Source organism: Moschus berezovskii, chromosome 22 (assembly GCF_049115385.1).
Source record: "Moschus berezovskii isolate FMDL1 chromosome 22, NW_MosBer_1.0, whole genome shotgun sequence".
Classification (NCBI taxonomy): Eukaryota; Metazoa; Chordata; class Mammalia; order Artiodactyla; family Moschidae; genus Moschus; species Moschus berezovskii.
The window spans coordinates 39,381,993-39,398,133 of NC_142481.1; the positions used below are offsets into that span (position 1 = coordinate 39,381,993).

General features: G+C 58.9%; 2 protein-coding genes and 1 long non-coding RNA gene across 4 annotated transcripts in view; 2 read left to right on the top strand and 1 right to left on the bottom strand.

Annotated features, from left to right (window-relative positions):
- LOC129547086 (guanine nucleotide-binding protein G(o) subunit alpha) overlaps nt 1-7,285 on the top strand; it is a 173,559-nt gene extending 166,274 nt beyond the window's left edge. For both annotated transcript variants that reach the window (XM_055412725.2, XM_088830139.1), the window contains 2 exons: nt 658-811; nt 2,916-7,285. In XM_055412725.2, coding sequence (XP_055268700.1) covers nt 658-811; nt 2,916-3,103 — 342 coding nt within the window. In that variant the 3' untranslated portion in view covers nt 3,104-7,285. The remainder of the gene's footprint in view (nt 1-657; nt 812-2,915) is intronic.
- On the bottom strand, nt 460-2,818 carry LOC148774404 (uncharacterized). The gene is made up of 3 exons (XR_016035801.1): nt 2,490-2,818; nt 789-937; nt 460-695 (listed from the first exon to the last, which is right to left on the bottom strand). It is a non-coding gene; the product is annotated as an uncharacterized LOC148774404 (long non-coding RNA).
- On the top strand, nt 3,109-15,862 carry LOC148774405 (guanine nucleotide-binding protein G(o) subunit alpha-like). Its single transcript, XM_088830140.1, has 3 exons — nt 3,109-3,289; nt 10,291-10,444; nt 13,328-15,862. Exons 1-3 carry the CDS (start codon nt 3,230-3,232, stop codon nt 13,513-13,515), a joined length of 402 nt encoding a protein of 133 aa, XP_088686266.1. The 5' UTR covers nt 3,109-3,229; the 3' UTR covers nt 13,516-15,862.
- The last annotated feature ends 279 nt before the right edge of the window (nt 15,863-16,141 follow it).

Consider the following 16,141-nt stretch of genomic DNA (forward strand, 5'->3'; position numbering starts at 1 on the left):
TTCATCTTGGGGTTCTTCTGGCCCCTCTACTGGGAAAACCTCAATAAGCAGCTCTCACAGAGCTGCCCCCAGCCCAGCCACAGCCCAGGCAACCCACCTGGTCCCCAACCAGACCAAGGCCACAGCAAGAGCACTCCCCCGACGCTGTCCCCCTGGTGTCTGCTTCCAACTCTGGATTAATGCGAGGATCCCTCAGTCCTCGGTTAATGTTTCCCAACTGAATGCGTGCATCCTCCCACCCCTGCTGGTGAAGCCGAGTGAGACCCCGATAGAGCCATCTGCATGCCCGCGGTCCTGCGTGGACGTGTGGAGGGTGGCGGGGCCCTGCCCCTGCGTGCATGGTGCATGTCCTCTCCGTGGCGGGCTGGAGTCCCTCCGGTGACCTTGCTGCCCCCTCCTGGGTCAGCGCTCTTCAGGGAAGGGGCAGCGTTCCCACCCCTCTGCCCTGCCCCAGCTCTACCCCCACCCCATCCGCGTGTGGAATGCAGCAGGGACCAGGTCCTTGTCCTTGTGGGTCCTCGCGTCTCTGTCCCTGGTGGTGTGTTCAGCCATGTTGGCGGACCGTCACTTTGCTTGTCCCGCTGTGTCACTGGCCGCGGTGTGTCAGGGCCCCGGCGCCGCACGGGCCTCACTCGCCTCTCCTCCGCTCTGTTGCAGAACCGCATGCACGAGTCGCTGAAGCTCTTCGACAGCATCTGCAACAACAAATGGTTCACGGACACGTCCATCATCCTGTTTCTTAACAAGAAGGACATATTCGAAGAGAAGATCAAGAAGTCCCCACTCACCATCTGCTTTCCGGAGTACACAGGTAGAGACGGCTGCTCCCCACGGAGAACGCAGGGGCCTCTCAGTCCCCCTTCACCTTGCGCTGCAGACGCACTGGGCTCTGCCCCATAGGTTCCAGCACAGAGCCGAAGACAGGTCCCCTGACTCCCTGTAACATGTTGTAGCGAGAAGCCTAGGGCAGCCAGCTGGGCTTCCTAGTCAGGGGAAGCAGGGCTGGCATCTTGGTTCGGCCGCTTACAAGCCCTGTGACCCTGGCAGGCTCTGGACCTCAGCTCAGTCGTCTGTATGTAGAGGCTGTCAGTGCAGCGGCAACGCCAAGATGATGCTGGGGTGCAGACGGGCCTTTGAGTCAGACAGCCCAGGGTTCCTGCCCCGACTCTGCCACTCACAGCAGGTTATACAGCCTCTCAGAGCCTCAGTTTCCACATCTGTGAGATGGGTAAGCACCGTGATTATCCATCCCTTCCTCCCAGAGTTGCCAGGAGGACAGAGTGAGCAGGAAGGAGCTTATTAGCATGGCAGTGGGCGCATAGTAAGTGCTGACCGAACACGCTGTTGTGACTGTGACTACAATGGAGAAGTACCCCGAGGGCACCCCCACATGGCTAGTTATGAATCAAAAAGCCTAGTGGATGCCAGAGCCTCATGGATGGTCCTGCTCACACCTCCCTGCAGAGGACGCTGTGGCTGACGGAGGCCACCTTTGTCACAGTTGCGGCAGGGTCACCCGGCTGTGGGTAGGTGGGCAGCCTGGCCAGGCCCCCGTGGAGCAGCAGTGTGGCTGGAATAGCCCACGGGCCCACTGGCTCTTCGGGATGGCCAGGGCCTGGTCAGAGAGACAAGTGGAAGCGGAAGTGGGCATCTCCAGCCTGCCCAGCCCCCAGCCTGGAGAGCACAAGGGGAGTCAGAGTCCCAGCTTGGTGTAGGGGAGCCTCCAGGCTGAACCCCAATTCCCCAGGAGTGGACGTGGAGGCCACAGCTCAGAGCTGGGCAAGTGGCGCAGCTCACTGTCTCTCCCCTTCCTCGAGATTAGGCTGACAGCCCCGCGGGCCAGCCAGCAGCACACAGCCAGAGGCGGGCCAGACTCAGCACCCTGCGCACACACCAGTCGACCTCTGTTTAGTCACATATGAATTGTGGAGGGTCCGTGCATCCTGCCCTAGGTGGCTGAGACTGGCCCATGGGGCAGCAAGAAGCAAGGAAGTCAGTCACCAAGGCCAGTTTGGTGCTGACGAGGTCCCAGGCACCCTCTCCCTCACCTCCAGCCCAGATTTAGGAAAGAGCTGTGGTCTGGTGGGCCCTCCAGGCCAGGCCTGGTGGTCTGTGCCCTTGTGCTGAGGGGCTAGTACCCCCATCCCCACAGGCGTGCCCCTCCCAGGTTTCCAGTCTGTACTGCGGCTCCAAGCCCAGCCCCTTCCCTCCCTCCCTCCCTCCCTCAGCGGGTCTGGCGACCCTGCCTGGGCCTGTGGAGGCTTCAGGCAAAGCCAGGAGTCCCTTCTGTTCCTCCCTGAATAGCAGCTGCTCTCCTGAAACCCCACAGAGTAGTGTGGCAGCAAGTCAGGGAGCCAGAGAGTTCTTCATCCCTGGAAGGTGGACGTGAGAAGGAGGTAGGAGGGGATGAAAGGAGAGAGGCCAGGGCAGCTCGCAGGCGCTGAGTATCCACCCAGCTTGCCCAGCAGTGGCCAAGGCCGGGGGCATACCTGTCTGCTCCGAGGAGTGACCGCTGGCAGAGGACAGCCTGCAGGGGCTGGCAGACTTCTGATCGCCTGTGAGTGCTGGTTCAGGCTTCTTTGGGCAGGATCCCCAGGAAGGAAGCGTGTTTGCGTCAGGAACCTGCAGGTGCATCTATAAAAGTTGGAACAGGAGTTCCGTGAAATAGCACCCCACCCTTAGTGCTGCTGAGGCCCAGTGAGGTCTGCGCTCTCGCTTCCTTCATGGTTTTTAAATTGGACATGCGCCGCGGACTTGATTTCATAACCCGCTGTTGATTGTGCTGAGCTGTCGTTAGGTTCCTCATGCAAAGGAGTCCCTAAGGGGCCCCCGGTGTCCGCTCCCTGGCCTGTGGCCTGACTGGCACCCAGGTAGGGGCCTCGCCTCACCAGCTCCCGACCTGGTCTCTCCTGCAGGCCCCAACTCCTTCACAGAAGCCGTGGCTTATATCCAGGCCCAGTATGAGAGCAAGAACAAGTCCGCCCACAAGGAGATCTACACTCACGTCACCTGTGCCACCGACACCAACAACATCCAGTTTGTCTTTGATGCCGTGACGGACGTCATCATCGCCAAAAACCTTCGGGGCTGTGGCCTCTACTGAGCCCCAGCCTCGCTGCCCAGCCGCCCGCTGCCCTGCTGTCCCAGCCCACCCTGGAGCCCGCGCTCCGCCACCTCCCAGCCCACTCTCTGCCCTCAAAAAGGAAGCACCAGCGGCTGGCACTGGGGCATGGGGGTGGACAGGAAGCGCCCTCCATGGCCACCCTGGCCCCAGACACCAGAACACATGGTAACGGGGCTGGTCGGGACGCCGAGTGCCCACACCTGCCTCAGCGGGTGACTTGCCAGCCTCTGCTTCGTCGCCTGGTGTTTTCCCTGGGGGAGAGGGCTGTGGGGCCAAGGCTGCTGGAGTGGGTGTGTGCTCCACGTGCGGTGATTCTTGCTTGAAGTTTTGGGGTCTTCTCGTGCTGTCTGATGCTGTGCAGGGGTTGGGGCGGTGGGAGCCACTGCTCAGCTTTTCTTGGGGTCTCTCTGGTCGAGGGCAGCTCCGTCACCAAAAAGCCAGAGTGGGACCAAGCCACCAGCCATGTGTGGGTCTGGGGGTGCTCAGGCCTTGGCCAGTGCCTCCCTCCTCTTCCCCTTGGATCTCCACCCCCGGACGCCAGCCCTTCCTTCTCTGGGTTCCCCAATACCCTCCTGGGGAACCCCCACCCCTGACTCTCGTAGGTCTGCAAATGCTTCTGAGACTGACTTCTTGCAGAGGTGTGTGGAGGGTGGTGGGAAGGGTTGAGTCCCGCGGTGCCTGGACAGAGGTCGGGGGGAAGGCCGTGGGGAGGGGAGGCCCAGGGGAAATGGCACTTGTTTTGACTGCTACGGGGACCTCAAACCCCGCCTTTGCAGGCCCCAGGGTGGTTCCTCTACTTCTGCCCTCAGCCAGGTCTCGGGCGGCCACTCTGGAGTGTGAGCGGATGTGCTTTTTTGCCTTGAATTCAGGGTGAATCCAGTACAAACCTGCCGGGGCCCCAGGGGTTCTGGGGACTGGAGACCCTGGGGTGGAGGAGGCCCAGGAGAGGTGTGGACACAGCCCCTGTAGCCAATGTCCCAGCCTCCTCCTGTCTTGGTGAAGAAATAGAGTATGTTCGCAGCCTTTGGGGCCCCACCAGCTCAGGGGGCAGAGGAGGGCACATGGACGGGCCCGCCACACTGGAGTGCCCTGTGAAGGGCGTAGCCTGGCCCCCACACACACCCAGTCCCCTCCTCTGGACCAAGAATCCTCAGACCTCTTGGAGGAGCTTTGCTCCTGAACTGCCTGAGCAGGAAAGGGTGGAGTGACACCTCCTGGTGACTCAGGCCCTGGCTGGCCTGGGTTGGTGAACACACCTCCCCCTCTCTCCTGGACACCCCCAGCTGGCTGATGTTGCTAACCCACAGCCAGGCAGACACCCCATGTGCTTGGGTGGTGGCTCTGCCCCTTGAATGATGGCTCTGCCTAGGGAGACATATGTGCCCACAGGAGGAGAGGGGCTACCCCTCGAGGGGGCTGCAGCTCCTCCCTCCTCAGGCCTTCTGCTCCTCCAGCCCCCACACTGGGCTCTGCTTGGTCCCAGGTCAGGCAGGGCCCCCGAACTCCCAGCGCAGTCCCCGACTGCCCTGCAGCCAGGAGCCCTGGGCTTCTTGTTTCCCACAGGCAGGGCTCTGGGTGGTGCATGGGGGAGCCAGGGCACCTGCCCCAGTGCCAAATGCCCCCAGGAGTGGCTGAGCCCCGTCCCCCACCTGGCTCTCCACTGCTGCCCCTGGTCTCGTGGGAACTCGCCAGGCATCCAGGCCACAGGAGCCGCCCTGCCAGCCCAGGTCCGTTTCAAACTTGTCTGCCTTGCTGTGTGCTGTGCCTTGTACCAGGTGCTGGGTCGTGGCAGAGATCAGGCCCCTGTAGCCAACTGCCTCCATGTCCCGTGTGGGCAGCCCAGGCCTGTCAGGCCATCTTGCCCAGTGCTGAAAACGTCACCAGTATTTCCGGGCACCACTGCCCTGGGTATGACCAACTGTGCCCCTCAGTCTGCCCTATGACCCCAGGCTCAAAAGCAGCTGACAAGCCCCATCTCTAAGGCCGTCGTCCTGGAGGTGGGGGTCACCAGCTCTCCTGGGCAGCAGGCAGGTGGGAGGGCCCCAGACCCCAGCCCACCCCGCCTGCAGTGTTAGGAGGCTGGGGGGCCTTCCTGCCCCTCTGTCCCCTGGGTGGCCTGCTCTATCTCTGCCCTGCTCAGCTTCTTGTGCTGTTCCTGCCCTCTGACCCCGGCCTGCCCGGGGGCCCCTGGCTGTCCAGTCACAGCCCCCATGGAGTGGGTGTCTGGGTGAAATTCCCTCCTGTCCACTGCGTCTCCCATCCGCATCGTCACAGGCGGCTCCACCCTGCGGAGGAGCAACTGAGGTGACAGATGAGTTTCGGCTCCGTCGTGGGTGTGGGGGTTCTGGGAGCGGTGTTATGAGTGACCGGACAGGGTGGCCCCGTGTGTGCCCTCCCCCAGAGGCCATGCTTCAGCCCTCTGAGCGCCTCTAGTCATCAGGCCAAAGGGAACCTGATTCTGGGAGGGGTGCCTGCACTGAGCCCGTGAAGGTGTGCCTGCCGTCTGGATGCCTGTGGGCAGTGTCTGTGTCCTGCGTCAATTGCCCTGGAAAGAGCCGGCGCTTGGCCTTCCCGCCGAGTACAGGGAAAGGCCCCAAGGTGCTCTGGCCTGACTGGAAGGGGCAGTGCCCATGGCCCACGAACAGGCTCAGTGGAGCCTGTGGGCTCTCCCTGAGGAGGGGGCAGGGGCTGCCCCAGCCCTGAGCAGACAGCACGGCTCAGGGCCTCTCACCAATAGCTTGGACAGTATGGTTCTGGGGCCTCCTTCCACGGAACACTAGAGGCCTAGCGCCCTGGTCCCCTGTCCTCTCTGGCTGCAGCAGAGCCTGGGGGCCCATGGCCACATGCTCCGACCACTGGGGTAGGAGGCACAGCTTGGGCAGACAACCACCCTGGTGTCTGGTGCCAGGATACCCCGGTATCTGGGCCTCCCAGCCCGCCCCCATATCCAGCTCCATGCCCAGCAAGAGAGACTAGAGGCACCCCTGCCCCAACAGCGGTCCTCTGTGACTCCATGTGTGCCCTCCCTACCTGGAGCTCCCACAACAAGGCTCTCCGTAAACCCCCAGCGGGGAGGACCCAGGCATCAGCTCGCCCAGGCCCTTCCCTTCTGCCGGGGTGAATCCTGCAAGGGGAGAGGTCATCCCCCGGCTTCACCCCGCCCTGCCCTGCGACAGTTGCTGCCTGGTGCGTGATCCTGCTAGTTCTCCACTCTGGCTCACATCTCTCCTGGCCCATCCTCCTTCCTCTGGCCTGATCCAGGGCAGGCCAAACACATGCCTCTTGGTGAGTAAATCCACCGCAGTCGGGGACCTGGCCTTTACTCCAGACCAGGCAGTGTCCTGCCCCCTCTCTGAGAGGTAGGGCACATGGAGCCTCCTCAGGTGGCCTCTGTCCTTCCCTGAGCCTTCTGGATGCCTTCAGGCACAACCTGGCAGTTCTCAGGAACTGAGGCCTGAGACTCCGGCTCCAGGGCCACCAGAGATTCAACCTGGGGTGCCAGAGGCCAGCACTCCCCAGACAGTGCCCCTGATGTCAACCCACAGGCCTACAGAGAGAAGGGTCCAGTCGCCCACAGCAATGAGACCAGACAGGACAGCCAGATCAGGAACAGGGTCTGTGAGCTGCTGCCCCCGACTCCACCCCCACCCCCAGAAAGGCGAGTCTCAGCCCTCTGGGCCAGGAGCAAAGGAAGGCCTTCTTTTGGGGCTCCAGGCAGACCCCACCCCAACAAGTGAGGGCCCCTGTCGTGGGAGGGCCTGGACTGGGCAGAAGCAGATAAGGCCCACCCAGACCCCGTGCACCCAGACCACCAGCCTGAACTCACAGCCTGTTCGGCTGCAGAGCCAGCGGCTCACAGACACCGCTCTCCTGTGGCCTGTTCTCTCCTCATTGCCCCCCACACCCCTGCACCCCCGTTCCTGCCGCCTCCCCAAGTAGCCAGGCCCTTCACCTCCCTGTCTCTGCCTCAGTCCCCCTGCGTCCTCCCCTCCCCGTGCCTGGCAGAGGTGGGCCTGGGCACCCCCTTCCTTCCTTAGGAAACCTCCTGTCTTAGGTACAGTGGTCTCACATCCCAGCCCCACCCCCACCCACCCCATATTAACTGTCATTTTGTAAGAAGAGTGACTCGTTGGTTTAATAAATCTCTAGTCATTGTAATAATTTATTGGCTTCCATAATGTATTTATTAGTCACCTACCATTAATAAAAAGTGCCAGCTTTTTCTAGTGTGAGTGTGGTGTGTTGTATCAGTGCCCAAGTTGCTTCTGCCGGGCACCCCCCCACACACCACTGTGTCCTGGGCCTGGAGTGTGGGCTGCCCGGCAGAGGGCACAGTGCACCAGGGCAGGAGGATTCCAGGCACCAGGGGGTGTGGTGATGGCAGAGGCTGCCCTGTCTGTCCAAGGGGCTTGGCACCGGCCACTGGCCACACTCTGCTGGCAAGTGGGAAAGACAGGAAGGTGATGCTGAGCCGGGGTGGGTGCTGTCGCCTGGCTGTGACCCCTGGCTTCCTTCTCTTCTCAGATGTTGGCATCTCTTCTGAACATGTTCTGGCGTCCGTGTTCTCTGGGAAAGCATGTACAGACAGGCTGGGCTCTCAGCTCCTTGGCAGTGGGTTCCATTGGGCTCAGAGTGATGAGGGGTGAGGCCTGCGGGATGAGGAGGGGGTCTCAGTGCCGGCGCCTCCCTCCCCACCACTGTCCCTGCATCTGCCTCCGTCCAGGCTCGCTCCCCAGGTCTGATGGGGGAGCCTCACTGCCTGTGGGCCCCTCTCCTGCTCTGTGCCGCTCGCTCGGAATCGGGACCTCTTCACGTGTGTGCACTTTCTCTCCGTGACTAGACTGTGAGCTCCCCGCGAGCAGGAGCCTGTGCTGGTCATTCCTGCAGCCCCGCAGAGGGCTGCACACAGACCCCGCTGATGTGAGCGGGAAGAGCAGCTGCTCTGCAGCCCCGGGGAGGGGAGGGGCTGAGCCTTAGCCAAGTGGGACTTGAAGCCGGGCAGCTGGCCTGAATCGTTCCTTTGGACCAATGCTTGGCCTCCAGACCTTTCAGACCAGCCCATGTGCCATATGTTCAGTCCCCACTCTCACCTCAGGTCTCCCCGGTGGCTCTTCTGGTCCTGGGAGTGCCCTGGGCATGTGTCTCCAACATGCCCCACCCCCGCCACATCTATAGATCAAGTTGAGCTACTTGGGCAGCGAGGTGGGACCTTGCTTCTGGCCATGGGCTTCCAGCTTGTGGTTGAGCAGAGGTAGGCCGAGGGGAGGCGTGTCCTGTTGAATCCTTGGCTCGGAGCGGCTCTGCTCTGCTTCCCTGGTGGTCTGGGGACCCTGGGTGTTTCCAGCCCTGGCCCCGAGCAGCATCCACTTGGCTTCCCAGGAAACCTCCACCTGCCCCCTTCTGAACAGGTCCACTGAAATGGCACCGGGTGGAAGTGTCACGCGTTTTCTCCACTCGGGTGTGACTATGCAGTGACTGACTGGCAGAAACTGGGGTGGGGATTGAGAATGAAATGGACTGGTTGAGGCCAGGAGGGTAGTAAGACCATAGGAATCTGCTGGATTTGGGTGACAGAGTGGAAGGACCATGCTATTTACTACAGGTCCCAGAGGCTGCAATAAAACCGTTCGTTGTCTAGGGGCCCCTGAGGGGCAGCTGAGACCTGAGACCACCCCATCCACCAACTGGCTTCGGCTGTAAGAACAAGGGTTTGGTGCCAATACCCCTTCCAGGTCACTAGTATGACAACCCAGCTATGCAAGAGATGACCAAAGACATGCAGGGCCGGCCATTTATACTGACCATTTATTCTGGAGCCCACAGGCTACTCACACTGGCCGGAGAGACCCATTGTGTTGCAGAAGCTGTGGTCTGGCCCAGAGTCAGGGGCACGTCTGTCCTTCCCAGTCCCAGCCCTGTCACCTCTCAGTGTCCCCTAAGGATTAAAGGGGTTAAATGACACGAGGCAGGGAAGAGCTGGCAGAGTGGGACTCGGTGACAGGTGGTGGTCACTTCACATTCAAGCAGCCCTCTCAGCTCCACTGCCTGCTCGTCTGTCTCCAGGGACAATGCCTAGGGACACCCGCACCAGTGCTCTGTTCTCTCCTGTTGTTTGCTTCGGTCTTACTTCAGAGGGAGCATGCAGCCAGGAATTACCCCTGGGCTTGAGCTGCAGACCCACGGAGCTGGGCTTGGGGATCGGACAGGGGTCCCCCTTCCCTTGGAGAGGTAGTTCATGAGGGAGCCACCTTCCCATGCATAAACGGGTTAGTTCACAGAGAAGGGGCTGCCGAGAAACAGGTTAGAATAAGGCCGTCCTTGCCCAGGGCAGAAGGCTGTCCCCTGGGTCCTGCTTGACTGGGAGTGCACATCCTTTTGGTTCATCTGCTAAACGAACTCCTGTTGTGCAAAACAGTTCTGCATGGCTTTCAGCTCTCATGACCTGACCTGTGGTTGAGCTTGACCCAGCCCGAAGGGGTGCGGCCAATCCTCCAGGCATGCCTGCAGGCAGCCTGCGCAGTATCGTCTCCCCAGTCCCTGGAGGATGCTGGCAGGAGCCTGGCGTGACTTCTCCCCTCAGACCACAGGAGGGGCCTAGAGCCCCTCTCCACTCCTGGAGGACACCCCCACCCACAGGTTAGGCCAGCAGGAAAGGTGTGGACTGGAAGGCCAGAGCACAGATCTCGCGCTCCTGTCCAGCAATCCCCCCAACACACAAGTGCATGCACACACATGCCTGGAGACCACACACATGCACATACAAACACACATGCACAGACACCTGGAGGCCACACACACATGTACAAACAGACGCAGGGAGACCCTCTCGTGGCTTTGAACTCTGCAGAGGGGAGGGTTGGTCTCCCTGTCCTCAGCCTCTCCCAGGGAGCCCTGGTTGTTTCCCAGTCCTCTCTCTGCCACCGGCCCCAAGATGGGGGTATGGGTTGCTCTGAACACTGGACACAAGAAGCTCTGTGTTGTGTGGGACGTTCTACCTGTCTGCAGCCTTCCAAGGAGCCGTGTGGGCCCCGCAGCCCCTCCTGAGCTGCCAGGTAGCCCCAATCCTCCCTTTCCTGCCTAACTGTCGTCTTCTCTTTCCCTGTCTCCCTGTCTGTCCCTCTCGCTGTCTGTCTGGCTCTCTTCCCTCTTCCCGCCTGGGGCTGCAGAACCGCATGCACGAGTCTCTCATGCTCTTCGACTCCATCTGTAACAACAAGTTCTTCATCGATACCTCCATCATTCTCTTCCTCAACAAGAAAGATCTCTTTGGGGAGAAGATCAAGAAGTCACCTCTGACCATCTGCTTTCCAGAGTACACAGGTGGGTGCCGCGTGGACCTGCCAGGGACCCGCGTCTCCCAGGCATCTGGCAGGTGGGGCGGGCCTAAAAGAGGCGAGAGTGCCGCCCTGGGCGTGGTGGGAAATGAACCCTCACGATGCACGCATGCTGTGACCAGGTGACTCGGCGGGACATGGCAGGATCAGGAGGCCGGACCGCCCCCCAGTTTCCCCCTCTGCTTTCGTCCTGGCCTCCCATCTCCCCAGTACCTTTCCTTAACTCCTGCCCTGGGCTTCTGCTGGGCCACACAGCCCATTTGCCTGCACTAGAGAGGGTGCACACGTGCCTGGTGAGCGGGGCCTGGGCCACCTCAGCCCTGTGTTTCTCTGCTCCAGCCATCAGCACTGCTCCCCACTTCCACCAGCATCCCACCTACCCTCTCCTGCTTTCCCTCCATCCTGGGCTTTTCCCCAATCAAACCACCCTGACTCTGCTGGTCTCTTCCCGCCCCACCTGCCTGCCTCTCTTCCACACATTCTCGGGGGCTTTTCCTTCCCAGCTGACTCCAGAGGAGTGTGTCACATACCCCCGTGATAAGGCTGACTCTGGCGGCTGATGGAGGCTGGCTGTGTAGGATGGCCTGGCTCTGAGCTGCTGCTTAAAGGCTGGAGCAGCACTGATGGGAGGGCAGAGCCCAGCCTTTGTTGCCTTGGGGACTGGGAAGCTTCTAGAGGCTCCTTGGGTGGCAGCAGATGTGTCCCAGGTGGGCTCAGTCGGGAACCCTCTCTCCCTGACAGCCCCAGCGCGTAGGCTCAGCTCCCAGGGTGACATGGTTCCTCAAACCCAGCCCGATTCCAGGAGCAATGGATGCTGTCCCCCACCCCCGCCAACCTCCTCCATTACTGGGGAGAGTCCGCCCTCACCCTTGGGTGTGAAGGAGGGTGCACTGCTTGTCTCCCCTGTGTGACCCTGCCGGCTACCCGCCCTCCCCAGGCTGTAGGGAGGCTGAAGCAGCCTCTGGAGCCAGACTGCAACCTGGGCAGGTTAACCGCCTGTGTGTCAGCAGGCCCCAGAGCAGACAGGAACCCCCACCGCTTGGGGGAGTGCAGGGAAGAATGCAGAGAATGGCACCCAGTGCCAGGCTGCCCCCTGCCTGCTGTCAGCACCTCAGTACCATCCAGAGGATGGACACCACGAACGGGGGGACTGGCCGTGTTCGAGGTGCCCTCTGCAGGGCGGGGCGAGTCCAGGCAGGCACGGGACAGGGCCAGGGTGGGGCGAGCCAGGTCGTAGCCTCTCTTGGCAGCCACCTCTCCCAGCCCCAGCAAGGACCTTCAGGACCCGCTTGGGTCTTCAGAAAGTTGTGGTGACTGGATGGGACTTGGCAGGCCCTCTCAGGCCAGTGCCACCTCCGAGGGCTCTTCCTTGTCCCCAGGGACCTGGTGCCCCTGGAGCCCAATTGAGGACACAGCCCAAGGGGTGGTCAGGCTCATTGCCAGGTTGTGTAGGGCGCTGGACACGCCCAGGTGAAGTCGGTCTGACTCTGGGAAACACTTGAGTTCTTCAGGATCTCCACAGGGATCCAGTTTGAGTTTGGAGAACATGACAGATGACAAATGGTCAATGAGCTGGCCCCTGGGGGCGCCTAGGCCTATGGGGACGAAACCAGCTGGAGGGGCTGGGGTGGGCAGGTGGGCGTCGGGATGTCTCAGGGGCGCTCTGAGGAACCAAGGGCACGGACTCAGTGGATGCTGAGAAGGTAGGGACGGTGCACCCTCAGAGTCACTCTTGGGCACTTTTCACCTCGACGGGTGCTGCCTTGGCCCCCTCTGCATAGGAGGGCTCTTGGTGGGGTCCTCCCTGGGGCTAGTCCCTGAGCTGCCCCCAACTTAATGGCTTCACTGGTGGCCAGCCAACTGTGGAGTTGAGGCGGCTATCTGCCCTGTGGGCTGTCCGGAGCTGGTCTCCACCCTGACCCCCACCCGGGGGTGTCCCCACCCCTCAGCCCTGACCCTGCACATTTAATTATCTGCCTGCAGACACTTTCCAGCACCCAAGCATCCCCCTGTGAGTCACTGGAGACTAGGGCAACTGATGGGGTGGTGGAGGAGGTGTAGCCGCCCACCCTTCATGTCAGATTGTATCATTTCCATGCTGGCCAGGTCCTAGGGGCACTGAAGAAAATGGGGCAACTATACTAGGATGGGCTTTTAGGCAGTTCTGGGTTGGTCCATGTATTTTTTTTAACGTTGATTGAAAACTACAGAACAGAGATACAGGGCTTGGGTTGCAGCTCGTGGGCAAACTGTCCTTACGTCATCCACAGATACCCCCACCAGACCCCGGCCAGGATCAAAGGAGCATCCAAGGAATTGGGGGAGGCCAATGGGGTCCCACTTAGTATTACAATACTACCAGCCCCTCAAACTTCCCACCTGGGGATGGAGGGTACCCATGCCCTCTGTCCTGGCCACTCACTTTAAGCATGGGGACTGCTTAAAGACAGTCCTGGCCCTACCGGTGGAGGAAGCATTCTGGAAAGTGTAGGCATGGTGCCCCGCACGCCCAGAGCCACCAGCCCACCTGAAACAGCTGCAGCAGGAGCAGCACGACCGGCCTGGGCCAGGGCTGAGCGCTGTGAAGGGCGGACCTGCCCGCCTCAGTGTGCTCTTCCAGAAGGTGAGCCTGTGGTCACCGTCCGCTCAGGGCCCCTGGGGGCACCACTGGTGAACACAGAGGGAAAGGCCTGGGAAAACTAGGCGATCACTCAGCTGTGTGTGGTTTTTAATGTGAGCTGCGACTCTGCCTTGGAGGAGGGCCCCAGGCAGCCTCCTGGAGAAGGTCATGGCTGAGTCTCCAGCCCGCCCACCCCCAAGCCCACTCTCACCAGGGCCTCCCCCCACCCCCTGCTCTGTCTCCTTACAGGCTCCAACACCTATGAAGATGCCGCCGCCTACATCCAAGCACAATTTGAAAGCAAAAATCGCTCACCCAACAAAGAAATTTATTGTCACATGACTTGTGCCACAGACACGAATAACATCCAGGTGGTATTCGACGCCGTCACCGACATCATCATTGCCAACAACCTCCGGGGCTGCGGCTTGTACTGACCTCTTGTCCTGTATAGCAACCTATTTGGTAATGATTCCAGCACTCACAGAAAAGCTTGCACACATACACACACCCGCCCCCCCCCACTAACAAATGCAAGTTGGTAAACAAACTCCAAAAAGGCATAACAAACCTTATATATATATAGACAAATATATATATTAAAGTTTTTTTAGTCTGTACTAGAAAGAGCTTCAGACAGAACTGACCACCATTCCATTGCTCATCAATTTCCTGGGACAGCACCTGAGCGTGCACTTATGCGCGTACACACACACACACACGCACTGCAATACAAGTCCTGACTTGGGAGTCCATCCTTTTAAGAACAGTCACATGCTTTCACACTCTGAGACCCATTTCTGTGAGCAGGGGGAGGGCGAGGAAAGCCCTGGCCTAAGTCCAGCCTTTTCTCTGCTTCCACCCACTCAGGCTGTGTGCTCCCTGTTCCGTCCTGCACTTGTGTGAATTCCAAAACTTTTTTAAAAAATGGCCAGCACCCCAAATGTCTCCCTGCCCCATACTTTCCAACAAAAGAAAACTTAAGGATGCTTCTCTTTTGGGTGGCAGAGGTTGTTAACTTCAAGAATTTGAAGAATCATTGCTCCGATCAATCCACTGTCTCCTGAGTTTTCTTTATTCACGTTAACAAGGCAAGAGTCAGAAAAAAGGGAGACTTGGTCTGCTTCCCACCTGCAGCTGAGGGGAGGGGCCGTCACAGCACAGGGTCACCTCCAGAGCTGAAGCTGCTCCTCAGGCTCCCCCTCCAAGAGGGCGGGGCAAAGACCATGTGGGGAAGGGGCAGGGGCCGCCCAGGGGGGAACTGGTCTGCAGACCTGGCCGGGGCAGGGTCCCTGGGGTGAGGCCTCCCAGTGGGGCCCAGGCAAGGCTTCCCTTGGGTTCCTGATCTACCTGCAATGCTGCCCCATCCTGCCCCAACCCCCACGTCATTAAACACGCTGGAGGGTTTTTCGGTCGGTTGGTTGGCTGGTGTTCTAAATCAAGGAAAATGGTCCGACTGGACCCCTTGTCTCTCTCTCTACAGACGCTTCACGGACTCTTTGCTGTTGACGTTGATCTCCTGGTAGCATGACCTTTTGGCCTTTGTAAGACACAGCCTTTCTGTATCAAGCCCCTGTCTAACCTACGACCCAGAGTGACTGACGGCTGTGTATTTCTCTAGAATGCTGTAGAATCCGGTTTTAGTTTGAGTCTTTACATTTAGAATTTGAAAGGAAAGGAAGAACATTTCTCATGTGCTTTGTAGTGTAAAAAAAAAAAAGATAAAGGAAAACTCCATTTCATCCATCTTTTTTCTTTGTGAAATAAACATACACACCTGCAGCCTCGCCCACCCCACCCCACCTGCAGAGGTGCCACCTGTTCTTCACACCCTGGGCGCTGGTTCCAGGCGTGTGCTCAGGCCCTGCTTTCCCAATGCAGCCTCCACACCCACAGCCCCGAGCCACTCAGACCACACGCTCACTCGGGGTTTGTACAGATAAAGCACAGCTCTCACTGGCCAGTAGCTGCCCCCAAAGGAGACAGAACATATACATAAATAGAGCCCAATAGAAAACTCTCCCCCTCATTCCCTTCCTACAGAGTCCCTTTATCACTTTTCTTTTAGTTGTTTTAGGTTTTGGTTTTCTTTTTGTCCTGATGAGCACTATGTATCACATACCAGATCAGCTTTCGTAGTCTTCGGGAGCCGGGTTGTGGTTTTTCCTGGTGACATTTTTGCTTCTCCGTCTCTCAGATGGACGCTGTCTGTGTGTGTGTGTCTGTGTATGTCTGTGTGTGTGTCTGTGTGTGTGCACGCGCGCCCCTCCACCTTTTCCTTTGTTTCAGTGACCTGTGTTCGCTCTTTCTCATGTGGGGATGTTTGTGCTGCAGATAAAAAACAAAAATTTTTAAATACCACAAGATGGGAAAAAAAACAAACAAAAAAAAAGTAAAAAAAAAAAAAAGATGGAATGTAATGTTTACATGAAAGCCACAGTTCTCATGATCAGTCCAATGTCATTTCTACTTTGACTAGTATCCAAACCCCAAACCTCTTCACGGTTCACTTTTAAGACAATATTTGCTGAAGAAGACCAGTCACAGCCATTTCAGATAAAGAGGCAAAAAGACAAAACACAAAAAATTTAAAATGCAGAAAAAAAAAAAAACTTGGAAAAAAAAAAGGAAAAAAAAGAAAAAAAAAAAAAAAGCCCACGGGTCTTTCTAAGCCTTTCTATTCCCAATCGGTGAGGTTTCTGTGATATCTTACACACTGCCAGTCTACTTCTCTGACTAATGGAAAATTCATGTGTAGCTCAATAAAGAGAATGTTTGTCTGTATTCCTGAGTCTCACCCTTGGGCTTCATTCTGACAGGAAAGGGAAGGAGGGACTCGACTGGGCCACAGATGCGGGGCGGCTGGTGCATGGGGTTGTGAGTGCCAGATTAAGGGCCCTTCATCCCCGACCTTCCCCACGCTTGTGCCAGTGCCATCAAAGGGGAGCCAGCTGAGCGCAGTCACCTGGGGGCAGGGCGGGTAGAGAAATGGGCCACTCTAGCCTGCAGTGCCCCCTTCCTCCTGGTCCAGCACCTCCTCATTGGAAGGGCAGGTAATCCCAA

Excerpts from the sequence above, each read along its gene's own strand:
- LOC148774405 (XM_088830140.1), top strand. The coding sequence starts at position 3,230 with ATGGGGGTGGACAGGAAGCGCCCTCCATGGCCACCCTGGCCCCAGACA. Across the intron at positions 3,290-10,290 it reads CCCAGACACCAGAACACATG|AACCGCATGCACGAGTCTCT; the intron begins GTAACGGGGCTG and ends CTGGGGCTGCAG. Across the intron at positions 10,445-13,327 it reads CTGCTTTCCAGAGTACACAG|GCTCCAACACCTATGAAGAT; the intron begins GTGGGTGCCGCG and ends GTCTCCTTACAG.